Source organism: Myotis davidii, unplaced genomic scaffold (genome assembly GCF_000327345.1).
Source record: "Myotis davidii unplaced genomic scaffold, ASM32734v1 scaffold1476, whole genome shotgun sequence".
Classification (NCBI taxonomy): Eukaryota; Metazoa; Chordata; class Mammalia; order Chiroptera; family Vespertilionidae; genus Myotis; species Myotis davidii.
The window spans coordinates 146,986-165,549 of record NW_006287253.1 but is presented as its reverse complement, the minus strand read 5'-3'; the positions used below and the strand labels follow the sequence as shown (position 1 = coordinate 165,549).

The 18,564-nt window shown below is 42.1% G+C and overlaps 1 protein-coding gene across 2 annotated transcripts in view; it reads right to left on the bottom strand.

Annotated features, from left to right (window-relative positions):
- The window catches only part of TRAPPC10 (trafficking protein particle complex 10), a 58,859-nt gene extending 50,251 nt beyond the window's left edge, over positions 1-8,608 (bottom strand). For both annotated transcript variants that reach the window (XM_015560825.1, XM_015560826.1), the window contains exons 1-2: positions 8,500-8,608; positions 3,083-3,218 (exon numbers count right to left, since the gene is read on the bottom strand). In XM_015560825.1, the coding sequence (XP_015416311.1) occupies positions 3,083-3,218; positions 8,500-8,513 (150 nt within the window). In that variant the 5' untranslated portion in view covers positions 8,514-8,608. The remainder of the gene's footprint in view (positions 1-3,082; positions 3,219-8,499) is intronic.
- Positions 8,609-18,564: the final 9,956 nt, after the last annotated feature.

The window sequence follows — 18,564 nt, the reverse complement described above, 5'->3', positions numbered from 1 at the left end:
ACACATGTGCCTGGATGGGGGAGGCAGGAGGTTCCTCCCATCACTGTAGGCCCTTTAGAAAATGCAGTTTAAGGGGGAAAACACACCTCATTTATAATGTCCACAAAAATCATATCCAACAATAAAAATACAAGACTTTTGTGAAAAAACATTGTAACACATTGTTAAAGGATATAAAAAAAGGTAGAAAGAAGGCAGAAACAAACCATGTTCCCAGACAAAAGACTCATAATTACTAATTCCTCTCAAATTAATCTATAACTTATTCAAGGCAATCACAATCAAACCCTCTCCAGTCTTTCCTTTTTTCTTTTCAGTGACCTGCTGTTCCAGTGACCTGTTGCTTTGTAACAAACCATACACTATATAATGGTCCAGAAGATGTATTCTGCTCAACAACCCACAACCTAGAGCAGTGATGGCGAACCTTTTGAGCTCGGCGTGTCAGCATTTTGAAAAACCCTAACTTAACTCTGGTGCCGTGTCACATATAGAAATGTTTTGATATTTGCAACCATAGTAAAACAAAGACTTATATTTTTGATATTTATTTTATATATTTAAATGCCATTTAACAAAGAAAAATCAACCAAAAAATGAGTTCACATGTCACCTCTCACACGTGTGTCATAGGTTCGCCATCACTGGTCTAGAGACTTGGTGCATAGCTCATCTGCGCCCCCTGGTGTCAGCTGTGGGTTTGAAGGCTGGAACTTGTAGGCCAGGGCCTGGTGAGACTAGGGTTGCACCTCCAGATGCCTTCCCATGGAGGCATTTGACTTCCTCACAGAATGATGGCTGGGCTCTAAGAGAAAGCATCCTAAGAGGACCTGGCAGAAGGTATTTACCTTTTATGACTTGAAAAAATCAAAAGCCTTTGTATACACAAAAAACTAAAATATATAATGAGAGAGAAAACCCCATTTACAATAGCAACAAAAAAGTAAAATACTTAGAAATAAAGTTAACAAAAAACGTTTAAAATCTATTTAGAAGCAGAAAAGACTCTGAAAGGCACAGAAGTAGACCTGCACACATGGAAAGACATCCCTTGTTCTGGGTTAGAACAGCTCAATATCATCAAGATCTTAGATCTGCATGTGGTTATTTATAAACTTCATATGATCCCAATAAAAATACCAAGAAGCTTTGGTCTGGAGCTAAGGAACTTGATACTAATGTTCAAACAGGCGAGAGCAACCAGGAACACACGTTGTTAAGGACGAACCTCAAGGGGACTAGCCCAAGCGGATAGGAACGACATGTTCCGTCAGTCTAGGAAAGTGCAAACTGCAAACTGCGAACTCTTCTTAGAAGATGTGTTTCTAACTATAGCGTAGTGTTCATAGCAACCATGAAACTATGTTATGCATATTGTAGGTCTGAGCCCAGAGCCGATGTGTTCATGGTGTCGAGAACCAAGGTGAATATAAACATGAAATGGGTAAGGCCAGAAAAAGCCCTGCAGGGTCAGGCTAAAATCTGAGGCATCAGTAGCAACCGTAGGCTCTATAGAAATGTCCTTTCTTAGCAATGTCTAAAAAGGGCATAAAGCAGGGGCACTCCACAGTGGCAAAGGAAGAAATGGCTGATTCCAGTACAACGGTAGCAAAAGTACACGAACCTAGAACATCTTCTTGTCCCAGAAAGTTAGAAAATGCTCAAAAGGACATAGGAGCCATTTGAAGTGACCCTGGCTGGCCAAATCTGGGACCATTTGAACCTCAAATAAGTAAGGCTGACTGGCTGTAAAGCATTAAATTACACAAAACCCATGCAGACTCTCTCCTGGAGTAGAGCACTGGCTGATAAATATGGGGGAGTGGTGTTTGCAACCCTTGGTCAAGGCTGGCTCAGGAAGAGTCACCAGTGGGGATGGCATCTCGGTGCCAACACTGGATAAGGAGAAGGGTACTCCCAGGGCCACACGGTGCTCCCAGGAACGGCTTATTAATTGCAAGGGGAAAACAAGTAGAGCATGAAGAAACCAGACAGCTCCTTGACCACCAATCAAACCTGACATTACCAATGAGGGGCTGGAGAGAGACGTTACCAGGCCTGGGGTAGCGATCTCCAGGCCTCTCACAAGGCTGGTCCTTGGTAGCGCCTGGGAATGTGGACTTCGGGAGGGTTCCCACCACAGGTGAGAGGGCTTCCCTGGGCCTAAAGCGTTTCTGTAGACACTATGGCTGTGCTGGAACCTACTCTCTTTCTGGAGGCCAGAGTTTTCATACATGCCAGGCAGAGGTGCCACATGACCAGCCCCAATAAAAACCCTGGGTGCTGAGTCTCTGATGAGCTAACAGACGACATCTCACACGTGTTGCTGGACAAAAGCAAAAGGTATATGGGGTTAACTCCACAAAAATCAGGCATGAGCTTTGAGTTATTTCTCATTAAAATTACAAAAACTGCTTCTGCACCCTCAGATTCAGGTTGAAATGTCATAATATGCAATGACTTATGTGTTTTGTTTATTGCTAAATGTTTGCTTTATTAGACAAAAAGAAATGACCTACAAAATTTTCTTTTAGTTCATGAGAGGGGAATTCTGTCAAGAATGAGAAGTTTCTCTCTGGATTCATAAATATACAACTGCCAAGTACAAGTGAACGCCGACAGCAGCAGGGCTCACTCACTGGTGGGCAGTCCTGGAAGCCCTTTGTCAGGCCCTAGTCATGAGGAAGCTCCCAGTGCCCAGGCCCTCAGAAAGTACACACACCAGCAAGGGAAAACAAGGATTGTCTGCTATGATGGTGAACAGAGAAGGTTATGAAAACCAAGCTAAAAGTAAATATTAAAAATACCTAGTGGCCACTGGGGCACAGAGAGATGCCTCACAGAATTTGGGATACAGGAAGGAAGACTGCAATGGGTGATTACCATGAGGGCAACACACTGGACCAGAGCAGAAAGATGCAACAAAGCCATACATCTGGCTGATGAGTGGAGAAAAGAGAACACCAAAATAAAGGGTGCACCAGAAAGTACATATGAAAAATTGTAACTGTCTAAAAAAACACCTAGACCCGTGGATTCTTAACCACATTCCAAGACACCCCCACCCCCAGCGAATACTTACACAGCATTCTGTCCAATAAATGTGAAGGAAGGGGAACGTAAGCAGAGCTTTGTTTCCTTCTTTGGGCAGCAACTCCTCTTTGAACTGCACAAAGTTGGATTCTAGGTGAATCATCTTGGGAGCCCGGCCATAGGATCTATAAACAATACACAGTCACTGAGAAGAGCAACTGAAGTATGTTCAGCAGAAAGAGGGAAATGCAACAAGAATTTAATTATTTCTTTTTCTTTTTTTTTAAATTGATTTTTTAGAGAGAGACAGATGAAGAGGGAAAAAATTCTGTTCCGCTTATTCATGCACTCATTGAATGACTCTTGTATGTGCCCTGACTGGGAATTGAACATGGAATCTTGGCATATCAGAACAATTCTCTAACTAACTGAGCTACCTGGCCAGGGCAAAAATTTAATCATTTCTGTGAGTTCAGAAGTACATATAGACTATTAACCCAATAGGAGTCTTCCAAAATAATTCTAGAAATTATTTTAAACACAATTCACAGCTATACATCAAAGCTCCCTGTCCATAAAACCTATTTTACTCAAGGAACTTGCAAGCACAAGAATATGCTATCTAACCAGGGCTATTTGCAACAATACAGACTTCTGAGAAAAGCGGACCTGACTACTTCATCTGTAAGTCACTATAAAAGAAAAGTTTCCCAAATGTCAAAAAGTGCAGCCTGAAACTATGAAAGCTAATACTATTGTCACCTGTGCTATCCAGAAAAGAGAACCGTGTGGTGAAAGAGAACCGGTTTTGTTCGCAGAGCACAAATAAAACCATGGTAACCACCCTCCTCCCTTTTCTCAGCACAAGAAGAAAGAACACGGAAACCCATCGCGTACAAATATCTAACCTAAAGTTATCAGAAGATATGGGTGCTATTTTGTTATATTTCTAAAAATAAATTATGCCACATGTGTCTTTATTTCAAACCTTATTTTCCACCTCTTGAGGCTGTGTCTCCAATCTGAAGAGCATCCCTGCTTCAAGCTGACACCAACCGTGTTGAACGTGACCATGCTCACACCTGAACTTGTCTACATCCTATTTGCAGGCTATTTTTTTCTGTCTTTTGTAAGATGAGTCAAGTTCTCTTTTTCCATCTTAACCATCTATTCCTATTCTGCTATTGCTTACATTTTTATTTTTAACTAGCGGCCCAGTGCACGAATTCGTGCACATTGAAAGGAAATTAATTAAAAGAAATATTTTAATATCTCTATTTGCCCTTTCTCTATAATAGAAGTGTCAACCAAGTTCACCATCAACAATGAGAAATTGAAACACACGTGTGCAATTGGCACCAGCAAGAGCTTTATATATAATAAACTTGCTTAATTAGACCTGCTTTCTGATTTAGCTAAACTTTTTCCAGCACAGTAAAGCACCCCAACTTCTCCTTCAGGTAACTGTCAGCAACACAGCAGTAAATATCAACATGAAGCAGATTATTACTGTAGATCACGCAGGGAGAACAAAGCGTAGAATATTTAACTGCAGCAGTGTTTGACTATATTCTGCACAGAGAGCAAACCTGAAGTCATTTTCAAGGTCCACCATTTCTTACTTCTTTTCAGTCAGGTCAAGTTTCTAAGCTTTCTAAATCTCCATTTTCTGGCTAATGGAAAGAAAATAGGATTCAACCAAATCTCCTACCTACCTACTCCAGGACTTCTGTGAGGATCAAATGAGATGAGGCATGGGAAAATGCTTCACAAACATTTGATTAAAGTGTACAATTTTCTACCTGGCTATAAAGCAAGTCGTGTTCCTGGGCTGAAGAAACTGCAAAGAGGCTAGTCGCTAGAGAGGAAGCAGGGCATTGCTATGTGACATCATTACCTGGTGCCCACAGCCACCGTTCCCGGGCTGGGCTGGGCTGCGATTTGGTGGGCTGTTGCTCTGGGTGGTGGTGGGGCTTCGTCTGCCCCATGGTGGTCAGTGCACATCATAGCAACCAGTCAGACAGTCAGACACTTAGCATATTAGCCTTTTATATATATAGATATGCATAAACTTATATTTTCTTTCAAAGACTTTTTTTTAAAATATATTTTATTGATTTTTTACAGAGAGGAAGGGAGAGAGACAGAGAGCTAGAAACATCGATGAGAGAGAGACATCAATCAGCTGCCTCCCGCACATCTCCCACCGGGGATGTGCCCACAACCCAGGTACATGCCCCTGACCAGAATCGAACCCGGGGCCTCTCAGTCCGCAGGCCGACGCTCTATCCACTGAGCCAAACCGGTCTTGGCTTCTTTCAAAGACTTAAGTCAACATGTATCATCCTTGAATGAGACAAGAAAGACAGCACACCTCTCTTTTTTCCACATATCTGAAACTTTAGATTTTTTTTCATTTTTAAAAGAATTGATACCTTAACTTTAGGAAAATGTTTTATGACTTGTTTGCTGGCATCTGCTTCCTTCACCTTGTAAATTTTGAGTTCATTTTTCTTCTTGAGACATCCTTTAATTATTTCAGACAGAGTGGTAAAGTTTCTGATCACATATGTCTAAAAATGTTATTATTTATTGCACTGTTTTCCAACTATTTCCATGTCCTGGTAAGCAGTGAGTAGAATATTTGAATGGCACTCTGGAGTAACACACATGGCTGTGCGCAGCTAGATGTGACAGGGCGCCTAGCCGTCCTGGGCCCCAGCTGGGCTCCAAGGCTAAAAGGAACAAAATCTCTTAGCACCCTGTCTCACCTAGGCACGCGCGCACACGCACGTGCAGGTACTACCCCATCCTCTCTGCCTCACCTACACAGAAGTCTCCTACAGCTGCTCTGGTGCAGTTTCCCCTCTTGCACAAGTGCTAGGTTCAAAGGTATTTTCCCTCAGTACTTTGAGAAGACTGTTGTTAAATGTCCTATTTTATGCTGCATTTCAAATGTTGAGAGACTGCAAATTTGGTTTCCTTTTTCCTCCATTTTCTTCACATAGCTTTCTGTTTGCTCTGTTTTACTGTTATTCTGCTCACCTTTTCTCCTCTGATCACTTCTGGGAAAATCTTGATGTTAGTTCTTCAAATATTGCCTGTTTTCCATTCTCTGTTCTCTCCTCTGAAGCACCTATTAGCTGTCTGTCCATCCTCCTGGTCTTCCTCCCCCTCCCTATGGCTCTATCACAAGTATTGGTTGCCCATATGCCATGTGCCCCTTATTACTAAGTGTAGGAGCATGGTTCACTAATGAGCCAAGTAATAACACTGTGCTTGCAGTAGCTTTAGGATGTAACTTTTCTTTTTCTTGGCATTTTTATTTTCTTAAGCTCCCAGTGTCACCATTTGTAAATCTTCCAAAGCTCTCCAACAGAACTGTAAACGCTCTGAGTGCTACCCACACAGTCAGGCATCAGGGATTCTGTTGGTTCCTTTTCCCTGGTGACATCTCCCAGGAGCACAGTCTTACTGCTCCAATCAGGTCCTAAATTTGATGAAGCACCTCCTCCCAAAGTTTTCTAAAACAGGGAGTGTGGTAGCCTTATCCCTTGGGCCACCCAGTTTCTCCTGGATGAATGCTCTCCTCTCTTGCCTGGAGAGCATGGATGTGGCACAGAGTTCTTGGTTCTCAGCTGTACCCCGTTCAGATTTAGACACGCTGATTTTAGAATGGCACTTCTCCCAACTTTTTGCAGTGCCTCATATCCAAGGCTCTGGAGCTTCATGTCCATAGAAAGACTCCCCCCCAACTCAAGGGTCCTGCAGGGCAGACAACTGTGGTCACTTCTGCACATGCACACACACACAGGCAGGCATGCAGACACAGGACTGTGGGGGCCCTGCATCCAACTGCTCCCTACCAATGCCCTCTGCCACTATTCTTTCCAGCCTGGTCTCGCCCTCGCCTATCAAGGCCCTGACACCTGTCAGGGACTTGCCTGTTTCTCAGGGAGTCTCCTCTGCAGACACATAGGGCTCAGCTGTCTCTCCCAATTCCTCCATCTCTCTTCCTTCCAAAAGGTGCCCAAAAAGGTGTCCACATCTCTTTGATGCCATCATCTCCACCCCCTTTCTCAGTCCTTGTGCATTTATGCCTTTTTAGTCCTTTTTCTCATTTAATGTTTCAGGAAGGTAAAGAGATGAATACATATATTAAATCTATGTAGTTTCTCTACTTCATTTTTCCCCTTATAACTCTCTTTATTGTTTCATGGACACACTTTTTTTCTTTTATCTTTCTGAGTGCTTAAATAATGTATTCTTATTTGAAATCCTTTTTAAATAACTCCATTTCTTTAGACATTAAATTCCTCCACTAGCTGAATGAAATGTTTTCTCTCATTCACAGCACTAGGCCTCCTCAGAAGCAGAGCAATTTATATATATAAAAGGCTAATATGCAAAGTGTCTCCTCGGGAGTTCGACGGGGAGTTCAATTGCCCGCTATGACGTGCGTTGACCATGAGGGGGCGGCACGGAACATGGTCAGCGACCAGTAGCAGTGGGAGCAAGGGAAGCGGGAGGTGGGGAGGCAGGGAATATGATCCGCCCTCATTGCTGGCCAGGTCTAGAGACCCTACCCGTGCACGAATTTTGTACACTGGGCCTCTAGTTTTTTCATAAGAGAATTCTCCCACATTCTGTATATTATTTATATCAAATGTTACTGATTAAGCACATTCCTGTAACACAATAATTGGGCACAAAAATCAGACTAGATTCAATAGCGAACTTGGGTAAGTCATCCCCAGAAAGCCACAGTAATTCTTCATGGTAAAAATTAGTAGTCAGGAATGAATAATGTAGCAATAATCAGAATTATATGAGCATGAATAACAACAGGACATTTTTATCCACATTGTTAAAATCAGATTACTTATGTTAACAAATTAAAATCCAAACACTTTCTAAAAATAATATCTTACCAGAAATAATCCAAAACCAAGTATTTCCTTTGAACAAGTCATTAAATAAGCAATTACAACAGGGCAGCTGGGGTGGCTGATGTGGTTTCTGTCCTAATTTAAAAAAAAAAAAAATCTTTCTGTACACTTTCTCATCCTTAAGGAAGAGCATGGGAAGGAGCTCAGGGTGGACAGAGGTGTTTATGAGAGTGCAGATAAAGGCCAATCTTCTGCCTTAATGTGGAGTCTGAGTGAGTGCCCGTCTCCTCTCCAAAGCGCCTATGCTTTTAAGATATTCTGATGAACCCTGAAGAATCAGAAATCTTTCCTGTAAAGGCAGGCCTCTAACTCAAAAGAACTGTCTTATTTCTTCCATCCTATGACTCACTAAGAAAATCCATCTATTTCTTAAGGAGGAAGGCCCACAGTTGTGATGCTACTCAGTTTCTCCACAGTGCACTGCAGGACTTGGGCTTTAACTTTTACTACTCACTTGTTCACACAGATGTCTAAAAGTGAAAGAGGGAGATACAGCCGAAAAACAAACACATCATACCTTCTCCATTCCATCGGTTCTCTTGGCAGCTGCTGTGAAAGTGTTGGGTAAATAGAGGTAAATAAATTCTGATCTCCAGCACCTAAACAGGAATAAAGAGGAATCCAGTTAGGAATTTTTAGGTAAATATAGGCAAAACGGGCTCTAAAATATATTAAATTAGTAATTTTAGACTATTTCATATTTAGTAAAATGATATCACAAAATGAGATGTCTCACGTCTTTAAATAACTGGTCTCTAGAAAACCTGGAACCTGACATATGTGATCTAACTTAACCCTCGTGACACCTCCAAGAGTAGGTATGACTTTTTCCTCGAGGAGAGTAAGGGCACAAAAAGTTGAGTAACTTGGCCAAAGCCACAGAGCTCAGGAAAGATGGGGCCCCTCAACTCCACCCAGTTTCACTCCTGAGTCTGCTCTGCAGCCACTGCTTTCGTCAACTTCAAGAGAACAAACAGCCAGAACATTCCAGGCAGCAAAGTAAACCTGAAGAGGTGCACATGAACTTCGCCATCAAAATAAATTCAGTCTGCCTCAAAATAGCATCGGCAGCAAAACCATACAAAACACCCACCATGCAGCCTCTCACTTAGACCCCACAGGAACTCCTAGGAGGCAAGGCCAAACCTGGAGCCCGCTCAACAGAAGGAAGAGGAGGTGTGAGGTGTTCAGAGCACACCCTTGACTGGCAGTCACTGGTCATGAAACACACACACACCCGTGGCCTGACTTTAACTGCACACTCACTCAGCTTTCCACTCAGCTCTTTCACAGTAGTTTTAACAGAATGGAAAAGCCCACTAAGCTCTCATAAAAGGATAGTATAACCACACTGTCATACATAAGCTAGAAAAGAACCTTTTTAATATAGATTACTCAAAGTCTTATACTCAGAGGATCCTCTGACTTTAAGCAAAACCACTTTCCCAATTGCTTTAATATTGATCTTAGGGAAAACATGGGGAATTGATGGGGGCCATTAAAACACTTGCTTGCTTTGCTATCGTGAACCTACAAAAACAAAAACAAAAAGAAACCTCCCCAAAGCATGTAACAATGTCGAGTCACTGCTGAGAGTAATAACATTGTGGGCAGCTGAGTGGTAAGTATCAGAAGGCGGTGAGGCACGGTGAGGGCACCGACGCTGCCAGCCTGAATACCTGAGTCCCCGTCTCAGTTTCACATCTGCTAGCTGAACAGCCTGGGGAGACCATTTACCCCTCCTGTGCCTCAGGGGACCATCTGTGAAATGGGAAAGTAAGACTACCTCCCCAACAGGCTGTGGTGAGGAGTAAATGATTCAACACCAATAAATAACCCTGAACAAGGCCGGAAACAAATACTTCATAAGGGTATTATTAGTACATTTTTGTTAAAATAAAAAAACGATTTTTATGTCTCAACTTATCATTTTTCATCATGTTCATTTCTTTGGTAGTCATCCTAAAAATCATTAAAGAAAATCTTCAGTTAGATTTCCTATCTCGGATCGCCAACTTTCATTGCCTCTTTAAAAGATTCCAAGGGCCAAAACCGGTTTGGCTCAGTGGATAGAGCATCGGCCTGCGGACTGAAAGGTCCCAGGTTCGATTCCGGTCAAGGGCATGTACCTGGGTTGCGGGCACATCCCCAGTGGGAGATGTGCAGGAGGCAGCTGATTGATGTTTCGCTCTCATCAATGTTTCTAACTCTCTATCTCTCTCCCTTCCTCTCTGTAAAAAAATCAATAAAATATATTTTTAAAAAAAAAGGTTCCAAGGTTAACATACAAAAATCATCACTCTGCTACACAGAACTTAGGGCAGCTGTATGAAAGCTTCCTCCTCTGTCACTCGGTTTTCTATAAAGTCTCACATAAATGCCCAGTTAACATGCACACAGAGCGAAAAAGCGAAATGCTTCCTGCACCCCTCCCCGTAAGCTACTTCCCCGGAAATCCGTTTACAATAAAACATTCTAAAAGGAGACTCTAAAATAACAACTTTTCTTACATTCTATCATAGAATAAATATTGAATCTGGGTCCAAATTTTCATTTTAAAATACTATAGGTTAATTAGTATATCTGTCAAGGGCAAAGATATCATCTGACAACTGGGAACTTAACATGTGTCCATTTGACCTCAGTGCCTGTTGTGAACTGTGTGCCCTCTCCCCGCCCCCATTCTTATATTGAAACTGTACTAAGGTCTTGGAAAAGGTAATGAAAAAACTATGTGAGACACAGCAGGAAGGTGGCCATCTACAAACTAAGGAAAGAGGTTGCAGAAACCTACTCTGTGGGTACATTGAGCATGGACTTCCAGCCACCAGAACTGTTAGAAAATAAGTCTCTTGTTGTTTAAGCCACCCAGTGTGTGGCATTTTGTTATGACAGCCCTGGCAAACTAATACAGTATCCTAATTTACATTTGAAGGTCAAATTCTTCTAAACCACTGAAGTTCTACACTGAACAAGAATGGAGAAAAGGCACCATGATTTTCTCCAAATACACAGTTATTATCCTATCCTATATAATAAAAGGGTAATATGTAAATTGACTGAACAGCGGAACAAACGGTCGCTATGACACGCATTGATCACCAGGGGGTAGATGTTCAACGCAGGAGCTTCCCCCTGGTGGTCAGTGCATTCCCATGGGGCGGAGGCGGCTCAGCCAGAAGCTCTGAGCTGGGCGCATGGCCTGTGAGTGCAGCGGTGGTGGCAGGAGCCTCTCCCGCCTCCGTGGCAGTCAGTCAGACATCCCTCAAGGACTCTAGAACCGCAAGAGGGCACAGGCCGGGCTAAGCGCCCCCTCCCCAGTGCACAAATCTTGTGCACCGGGCCTCTAGTTAATTATAATACTCTTCGATCTTTATTATCATAAAAATTAGAGATGCCTTTGAAAATGGGCTATAAAGAGCCAGAGAATGAAACAGAAAGATAGGAAAGGGTTTATGTGTAAAACTCCCCAAAAATTAAATCTCAGTTTATGTGACAGGTAATTAAATTAACAGTATATACTTTGTAGCTTCCCAAAGTAGCCCGAGCTTTAAGGGCTGAATTGTAAGAGCAATAACTTCCAGGCTGAGTTTTCATTTTAATCCCACGGACAGAGACAAACCAAGGATTCAGCTATTAGAAAACAGCTACTGAAAGCAAAACTGAGGCTTAAGATTGATGTGCCCGTACTCAGAGAACGCTGTTCAGAAACTTGCTGTGTTCATTATTTCTAACTCAAGAGGCCTGATAAAAACAACTAAGATTTCTTTTTCTTTTTATGAGAGGAGGAAGATTTTTCAAACAATTAATAAGAGGAATTCAAAGTACAATCTCATTAAATCTCTCCGTGTGTGTGTGTGTGTGTGTGTGTGTGTACATATGCTACCAGTTCTCATCACTAAGTAAGGGAACACATGGAGATCTGAGCATTTAGTAACGCCCACACCTGAGGGCAGCTCCAGGGATGTGCATGGTCGTCCCCTGCCCCTTACCATATCAGTTCAATGCAGTACCCTGGCAGGGGGATGAGTAGGGGTAGGCACAGGAGGCATTCAAGTGTGAAGGGAAACATCAGGGGACAGTCACTTTGCTCTGAAGAGAGGGTCATGGGCACCTGGGTGCTGCCCAGACCCACTAGGCATCTGCCCCCAGGCTGAGGAAAGGCCAGTTCAGATACTCCCTGGGAAAGGCAGGCAGGGCCTTAGGTTTCTTTTTTCCCCCCAATTTTATTTTATTTTACTTTTCCATCACCATTTCTCCTCTCTATGCCCTCTTCCACTTCCATCCATACCCCTCCAGACCCACAATCACACACTGTTGTCCATGCCCATGAGTTCTCTCTTTCTTTTTTTTTGCTCAATCCCGCCCCCCTCCCCAACCTACCCCATTCCCAGAGCTGTCTGCCTGCTCGAGCCCTAGGTTTCTGATTATATGAACCAGTTTTCTTATTATTTATGCCAGCTATAACTGGATTTTCTGTTACATATGGTCAGATGACAGACCTTCACTATTTCCTTTTTTATTTAATATATTTTATTGATTTTTTACAGAGAGGAAGGGAGAGAGATAGAGTCAGAAACATCGATGAGAGAGAAACATCGATCAGCCGCCTCCTGCACATCCCCCACTGGGGATGTGCCCGCAACCAGGTACATGCCCTTGACCGGAATCGAACCTGGGACCCTTCAGTCCGCACGCTGACGCTCTATCCACTGAGCCAAACCGGTTTCGGCATTCACTATTTCCTGAATTATTTCTGCATACTCTGAGATTTTTACAAACATAAATCCATGTATTAATCATGTAATTTAAAATGTTTATGTCTTAAGAGCAGATAGCTAGTTAAACATGGAGGAAAGAATTTAAAAAGATGATTTCAGTGACAAGCATAAATGAATCATATCTCAACAAATTCTGCTTAACATTGTCTTTGAAACAGAAGGACTTAGGGTCTAAATTATAGAGAAAGTAATTAGCAACTTCTATCAACATTAAAAAGACACTAACAGGTCTAATTTACAAAACACAAGTCACTACAGATATAGATGTAGCATTTAGATATTAGATCACCAACAATAAGTCAATAAGAAACTGGCCATTTTTAAAGAAACTCTAGACTTCGAAGAAGTTGATTATAACTAAAAATAGAATCCTATAGGCAAGGCGGTCTTTTTAGACCCAAGATGCTATCGCTAAAATGATAAGCTAATCAAAGCCTAGTAACGGGCCCATATAAACCCAATGATAACAATGTTGCTGCTGCTAACCAGCAATGTGGTCGGGTTAGTTAAAGCTGTCGTCAGAGTCATATGTCACCTGTTTTAGCATTTGTCAATCTAAAGGGTAACAGAACTGTATACTGTCAATCATTTTATGCACAAAACCTTTTACTTTAGGTCCACTAAAACTGCAAAGTCACAAACTTATTTAATATTAAACAATTTTTAAATTCCTATTTTGGCTCTGGCCAGTTGGCTCAATTGGTTGGAGCACTGTCCCGTATACCAAAGGGTTACAGGTTCGATTCCCAGTCAGGGCACATAGGTTGCATGATCAATCCCGAGAACTTGGGCACTTCGTGAGGCAACAAATCGATGTTTCTCTCTCTCTCTAAAAATCAATAAAAACATATCCTCAGGTGAGAATTTTTAAAAATCCTGAACAGTCAATTGCACCATATTTTAATCCTTAAACAGTCGATTGATACTTAATGAGCAGAGGACTCCAGGATGTCACAGCTCAGCACATCCTGTCACTTCATCACTGGCTTTCACAGTATGCCTATGCCATAGCCCTCCTCCCGATCCTTCCTGTGAACATGCACACGAGGACATACACATGCGCTCTCTCCCACTTTGCTTTTCCCACTTTCCCAGTACCAAGTCTAGATAAGTTACTTTCCCTGGCAAGTGTAATCAAGAGGGGGGGGGGAGGGGCGAGTACAAAGTATAGAGTGTTAATCAAGTTTTATACTCTGGGAATCTGTAGAAAAGGGACTACAATCGATACAGAGAGTCTACTACAAGATATAAAATCCCAAAGTCTTTCTTTTCCATCAGTAAACATAATTAGCACACATGCCAAGTGTTAAAAGGGTTTGAGCAAACACTTGTAACCAGGGGCACAACAGTAACCTCTAAAACTCAGAGACCAAACTAGACTTAAAATCGGAGAGTCTAAACAAAAAGATTGGATAAATGCATATAAATATAAGAATATTGAAGAATCAGTCTTTGTTTAAAAACATGTTTTTAAAGATGATTGTAGCAGTCTGAATTATAGCACTTGTAAGTTCATGAAGAGATCATGTATTTAAAAAAACTGCCCGGCAGTGTGGCTCAGTGGTTGAACCTTGATCTATGAATCAGGAGGTCACAGTTTGATTTCTGGTCAAGTCACATGCCTGGGTTGCAAGCTTGATCCTAAGTAGGGGGCGTGCAGGAGGCAGCTGATCCATGATTCACTATCATCATTGATGTTTCTATCTCTCCCTCTCCCTTCCTCTCTGAAATCAATAAAAATACATTAAAATTTTTTTTCAAAGTCTCAGGCCCACCCAGACCTGTTGAATCAGAAACTCTGGTGCAGCCTGGGGGTTCTAACAAGTCCTCAGAGCACTAGGATGTAGTTCCTTCACACACACACACACACAAATTGACCATAACTAAAGGAACTAATGAGCCAGCTGACTCTGAAAACAGTACATAAAGAAAATGATCAAGCACTAAGTCTGCCTTCCTGTACACACTATACCACTGGGAAACCAATAATAGAAACATAGGTCCGTATGTGTATATATGCATATACACACACTCCTATACAGAAATATTTCAGCTAATAAAAAAGAAATGGTAAAATTAGGGTATCACCATTTTATAACCCTGCGGGAATTAATGACCTGAGAATAAATGACTGCTAACATCACAAAAAAGAGAGACCACCAGACATTATGCACGGGCTGATGGAAGAACACACTACCACCTATGAAATGGTCTTGCCAAAAATAATCCAACCCGAATCTGACCCTGCCTCTGGCTCCAACAACCACTTTACAGGAAACACAGAGGGCAAAGGATGGTATTCAAGGACAACACAAGACACAGTTGGCAAAGTCCAGACAAGGGGTGGACACTGCCACAGGATTAACAACCTGGGATCTTGAACAATTTGCAAGGAATGAAAGGGAAATGGAAGGGAAACCAGATGGAGGTGGTCAATGGGGGGGATGGAGGGGGAACATCTGTAATACTTTTAGCCATAAAGATAAACTTTAAAAAATAAATGGAAGGGAAACCAAGATTTTAAGAGAAACTGAAAACACTTATCTGAAAACTTTGATACAAATTAATTCAAAGAGTTTAAAAAAAAAGGCACACTATAAATGTAAACACTGAATATTTGATATTAAGAATTTTTTAGGTATTGTAAAGGTTTTGTAGTTATGGTTTTTGTTTATTTTTGAATGAACTTTTTATGAATTTTTCTTTATTGATTTGAGAGAGAAACATTGATCTGTTGTTCCACCCATCTATGCATTCATTGTTTCATTTTGGTATGTGCCCTGACCAGTGATCGAACCTGTAACCTTGGCGTATTGGGATGATGCTCCAACCAACTGAGCCACTCTGGTCAGACTGTAGGGTTTCTTCATAATATTCTGTTTACTTTTGTACAAAGTTACAAGTTTCCATAATAAAAAGTTTGAAATTATATAACTCTCCCATTTCTCTTACCCTTTACTCCTCTTTCTTTTTGCCACAGCACTTATCACCTATTATCTTCTATATATATAAAAGCCTAAGCGACTGAACGACCGAACAACCGGTCAACCTGTCACTATGATGCGCACTGATCACCAGGGGGCAGATGCTCAATGCAGGAGCTGCCCCCTGGTGGTTAGTGTGCTCCCATAGCAGGAGCACTGCTCAGCTTATGGGTGCTAGACACTGGGCTCACGGCTGGCGAGCACACCTATGGCAGCGCAAGCCTCTCCCGCCTCCACGGCAGCGCTACTGAGCAGAGGCAGGGCAGGCCCAGTGATGCTGGGATGAGTGGGAGCTGCGCCTGGCCTGGGCTCAGGGTCCTCCCCAGCCGCCTACTGCTTTGTGCACTACTATATCCCCTGAGGGGCCAAGCCTGCGGGGATTGGGCCAAAACTGGCAGTCTGACATCCCCCAAGGGGTCCCAGGTTGTGAGAGGGCGCAGTCCAGGCTGAGGGGCGCCACTGGTGCACAAATCCATGCACCGGGCCTCTAGTAGTATATAATTTACTGTTTATGTATGTTATTCATTTCCTCATGCTAGAATGTAAGCTCTAAGAGGGCTGATATTGTTGTTCACAAATGTAACCCAAGCATCTCCAACAGTGCCTGGCATATAACAGATGCTGAATGGATATTTGTTGACTGGTGAGTCTAGCCCGGTGGTTGGCAAACTATGGCTTGAGAGCCATATGCGGCTCTTTGGCCCCTTCAGTTTGGCTCTTCCACAAAATACCGGCTCTTCCACAAAATACCGACTCTTCCACAAAATACCGACTTCTGCGCATGGGCCACAAAGTTTCAATCGCACTGTACGCGCGCACCTGCACGTGGTATTTTGTGGAAGAGCCACACTGAAGGAGCCAAAGGGCCGCATGTGGCTTGCAAGCCACGATTTGCCAACCACAGGTCTAGCCTGACTCCTTCATATTTTACACAAGACAATCTAGGGCCCCCAAAGGACAGGATATCCTAGCAGAAGTGATGACAGGGTGGGCATCAGAATATGTTCTCAGAATACAAACTTAATTTTAGATTATACTAAAAATTTCTAGTGTAGCTGACTTAGTTCTTAGATTACTCAACTAAAGGAAGTGATTTTTTATTTTATTTAACTCCATAGGAAATGCTTTCTCACAGGGCTAATTTTAGGGAAAACACCCCTTCCATGTGGGCAGAGGGTGCCTGACTGCCCAACTCCTTGGTAAAGTTATTATGGTAGAGGGGCATCAGCCACCGTGACGCAGGTCCTCCTTACACTACCAAACACTGAGGGACCTGGTCAAGCACAGTGATGCCCTCAGGTCTTCACACCTTCAGAAAGGCCTCTGACAGCCCTTCCCATTGTTCAGCTTGAAGCTTGGAAACTTTCTAATGGATCCAGATGAATTAAAAGTGTCCATAAATGGTGAGTTACAGATTTTGTAAAAATTACTACCCAAAAGTGTTGTTAGTTCCAAAGTAACTACCTAAAATTTCAGCTCTGAAATCAATGCAATGACTTCCAAATGCTAAACAGATCTGTCAAAAATAAGAAAAATGTGCTGATATACATACCTGTTGCTTTATATTCCCTCCTCACTTTGTGAAAAATGTAAAAACAAGGACCTAAAACAATACTGAGGAAGGAATCATCATGCGACAATGGCCAAGAAGTCAAATAAGGACATTTATTTCCCTTGAGGGAGGCGGGGAGACAGACTGCAAAAAGGGCTCATCTTTTTCTAAGAAATCATCCCAACTTGTGTCAACTTCTGGAGCCCAATTTCCAGATGCCAAGGAATAAAGTCCCATCGTCAGGAGGAGAGTGGGACACACCTCCAAAGGCAGAAGTGATATAAAAGCCCAAGACACTCACTGGGTGCTGGCCAATATGCACTGGCTGCCAGTGGAGATGCTGTGGTATAGGGATAAACAGAGTCCCCCAAAATTTGTGCACATCCTGACACCCAGAACCTGTGAATGGGACTTTGGAAAAGGCACCTTGTAGATGTACTTAAGTTAAGGATCTCAAATGAAATCATTCCAGATCATCTGAATGGGCTCTAAATGTCCGATAAAAGACTGAAGAGAAAACAGGGAGAGAGAGGGCCTTGTGAAGACGAGGCAGAGATGAGAGGAATGCAGCTACAAGCCCAGACCGCCAAAGACTTCTGGGAGCTGGAAGAGACAGGAAGGATTCTCCCCTAAAACCCTGGGAGGGAGTGCAGCCCTTCTGACCCCTTGATTTTCAACTTCTGGTCCCCAGAACTGTGAGAAAATAAATTTCTGTTCTTTTAAACCACCCAGTTTCTGATCATTTGTTACAGCAAAAACTAATACATATGATATAAAATATAAAAATGAAATGCACATTTTTTTCCTAGTGCTATTTCATCTTCTAGTCATGTTTTTTGCTATATCTCTTAAGCATCAAAATAAACACAGGTAATTCCAAAGAGGTCCAATCACCAATAAACACATAAAAAGAGCCTCACTAATCATCAGGTATGGGCACACCAAAACAACTACGATGACCTTGGGCTGGGCAAAGTATTCTTAGATACACTACCAAAAGTACAAGCCATAAGAGCAAAAAAAATATTAACTAGACTTCATCAAAATGAAAAACATTTGTGCTTCAAAAGACACCATTGAGAAAATATTCGTAAATGATCTATCTAATAAAGGCCATATACCCAGAAAATATAATAAACTCTTACAACTGAATGACAATCTAATTTTTAAATGGGCAAATAATTTGAATAAATAATTCACTAAAGAAGATATATAAATGGCTAATAAGAACAAGCAAAGATGCTCAATATCACTAATCATTAGGG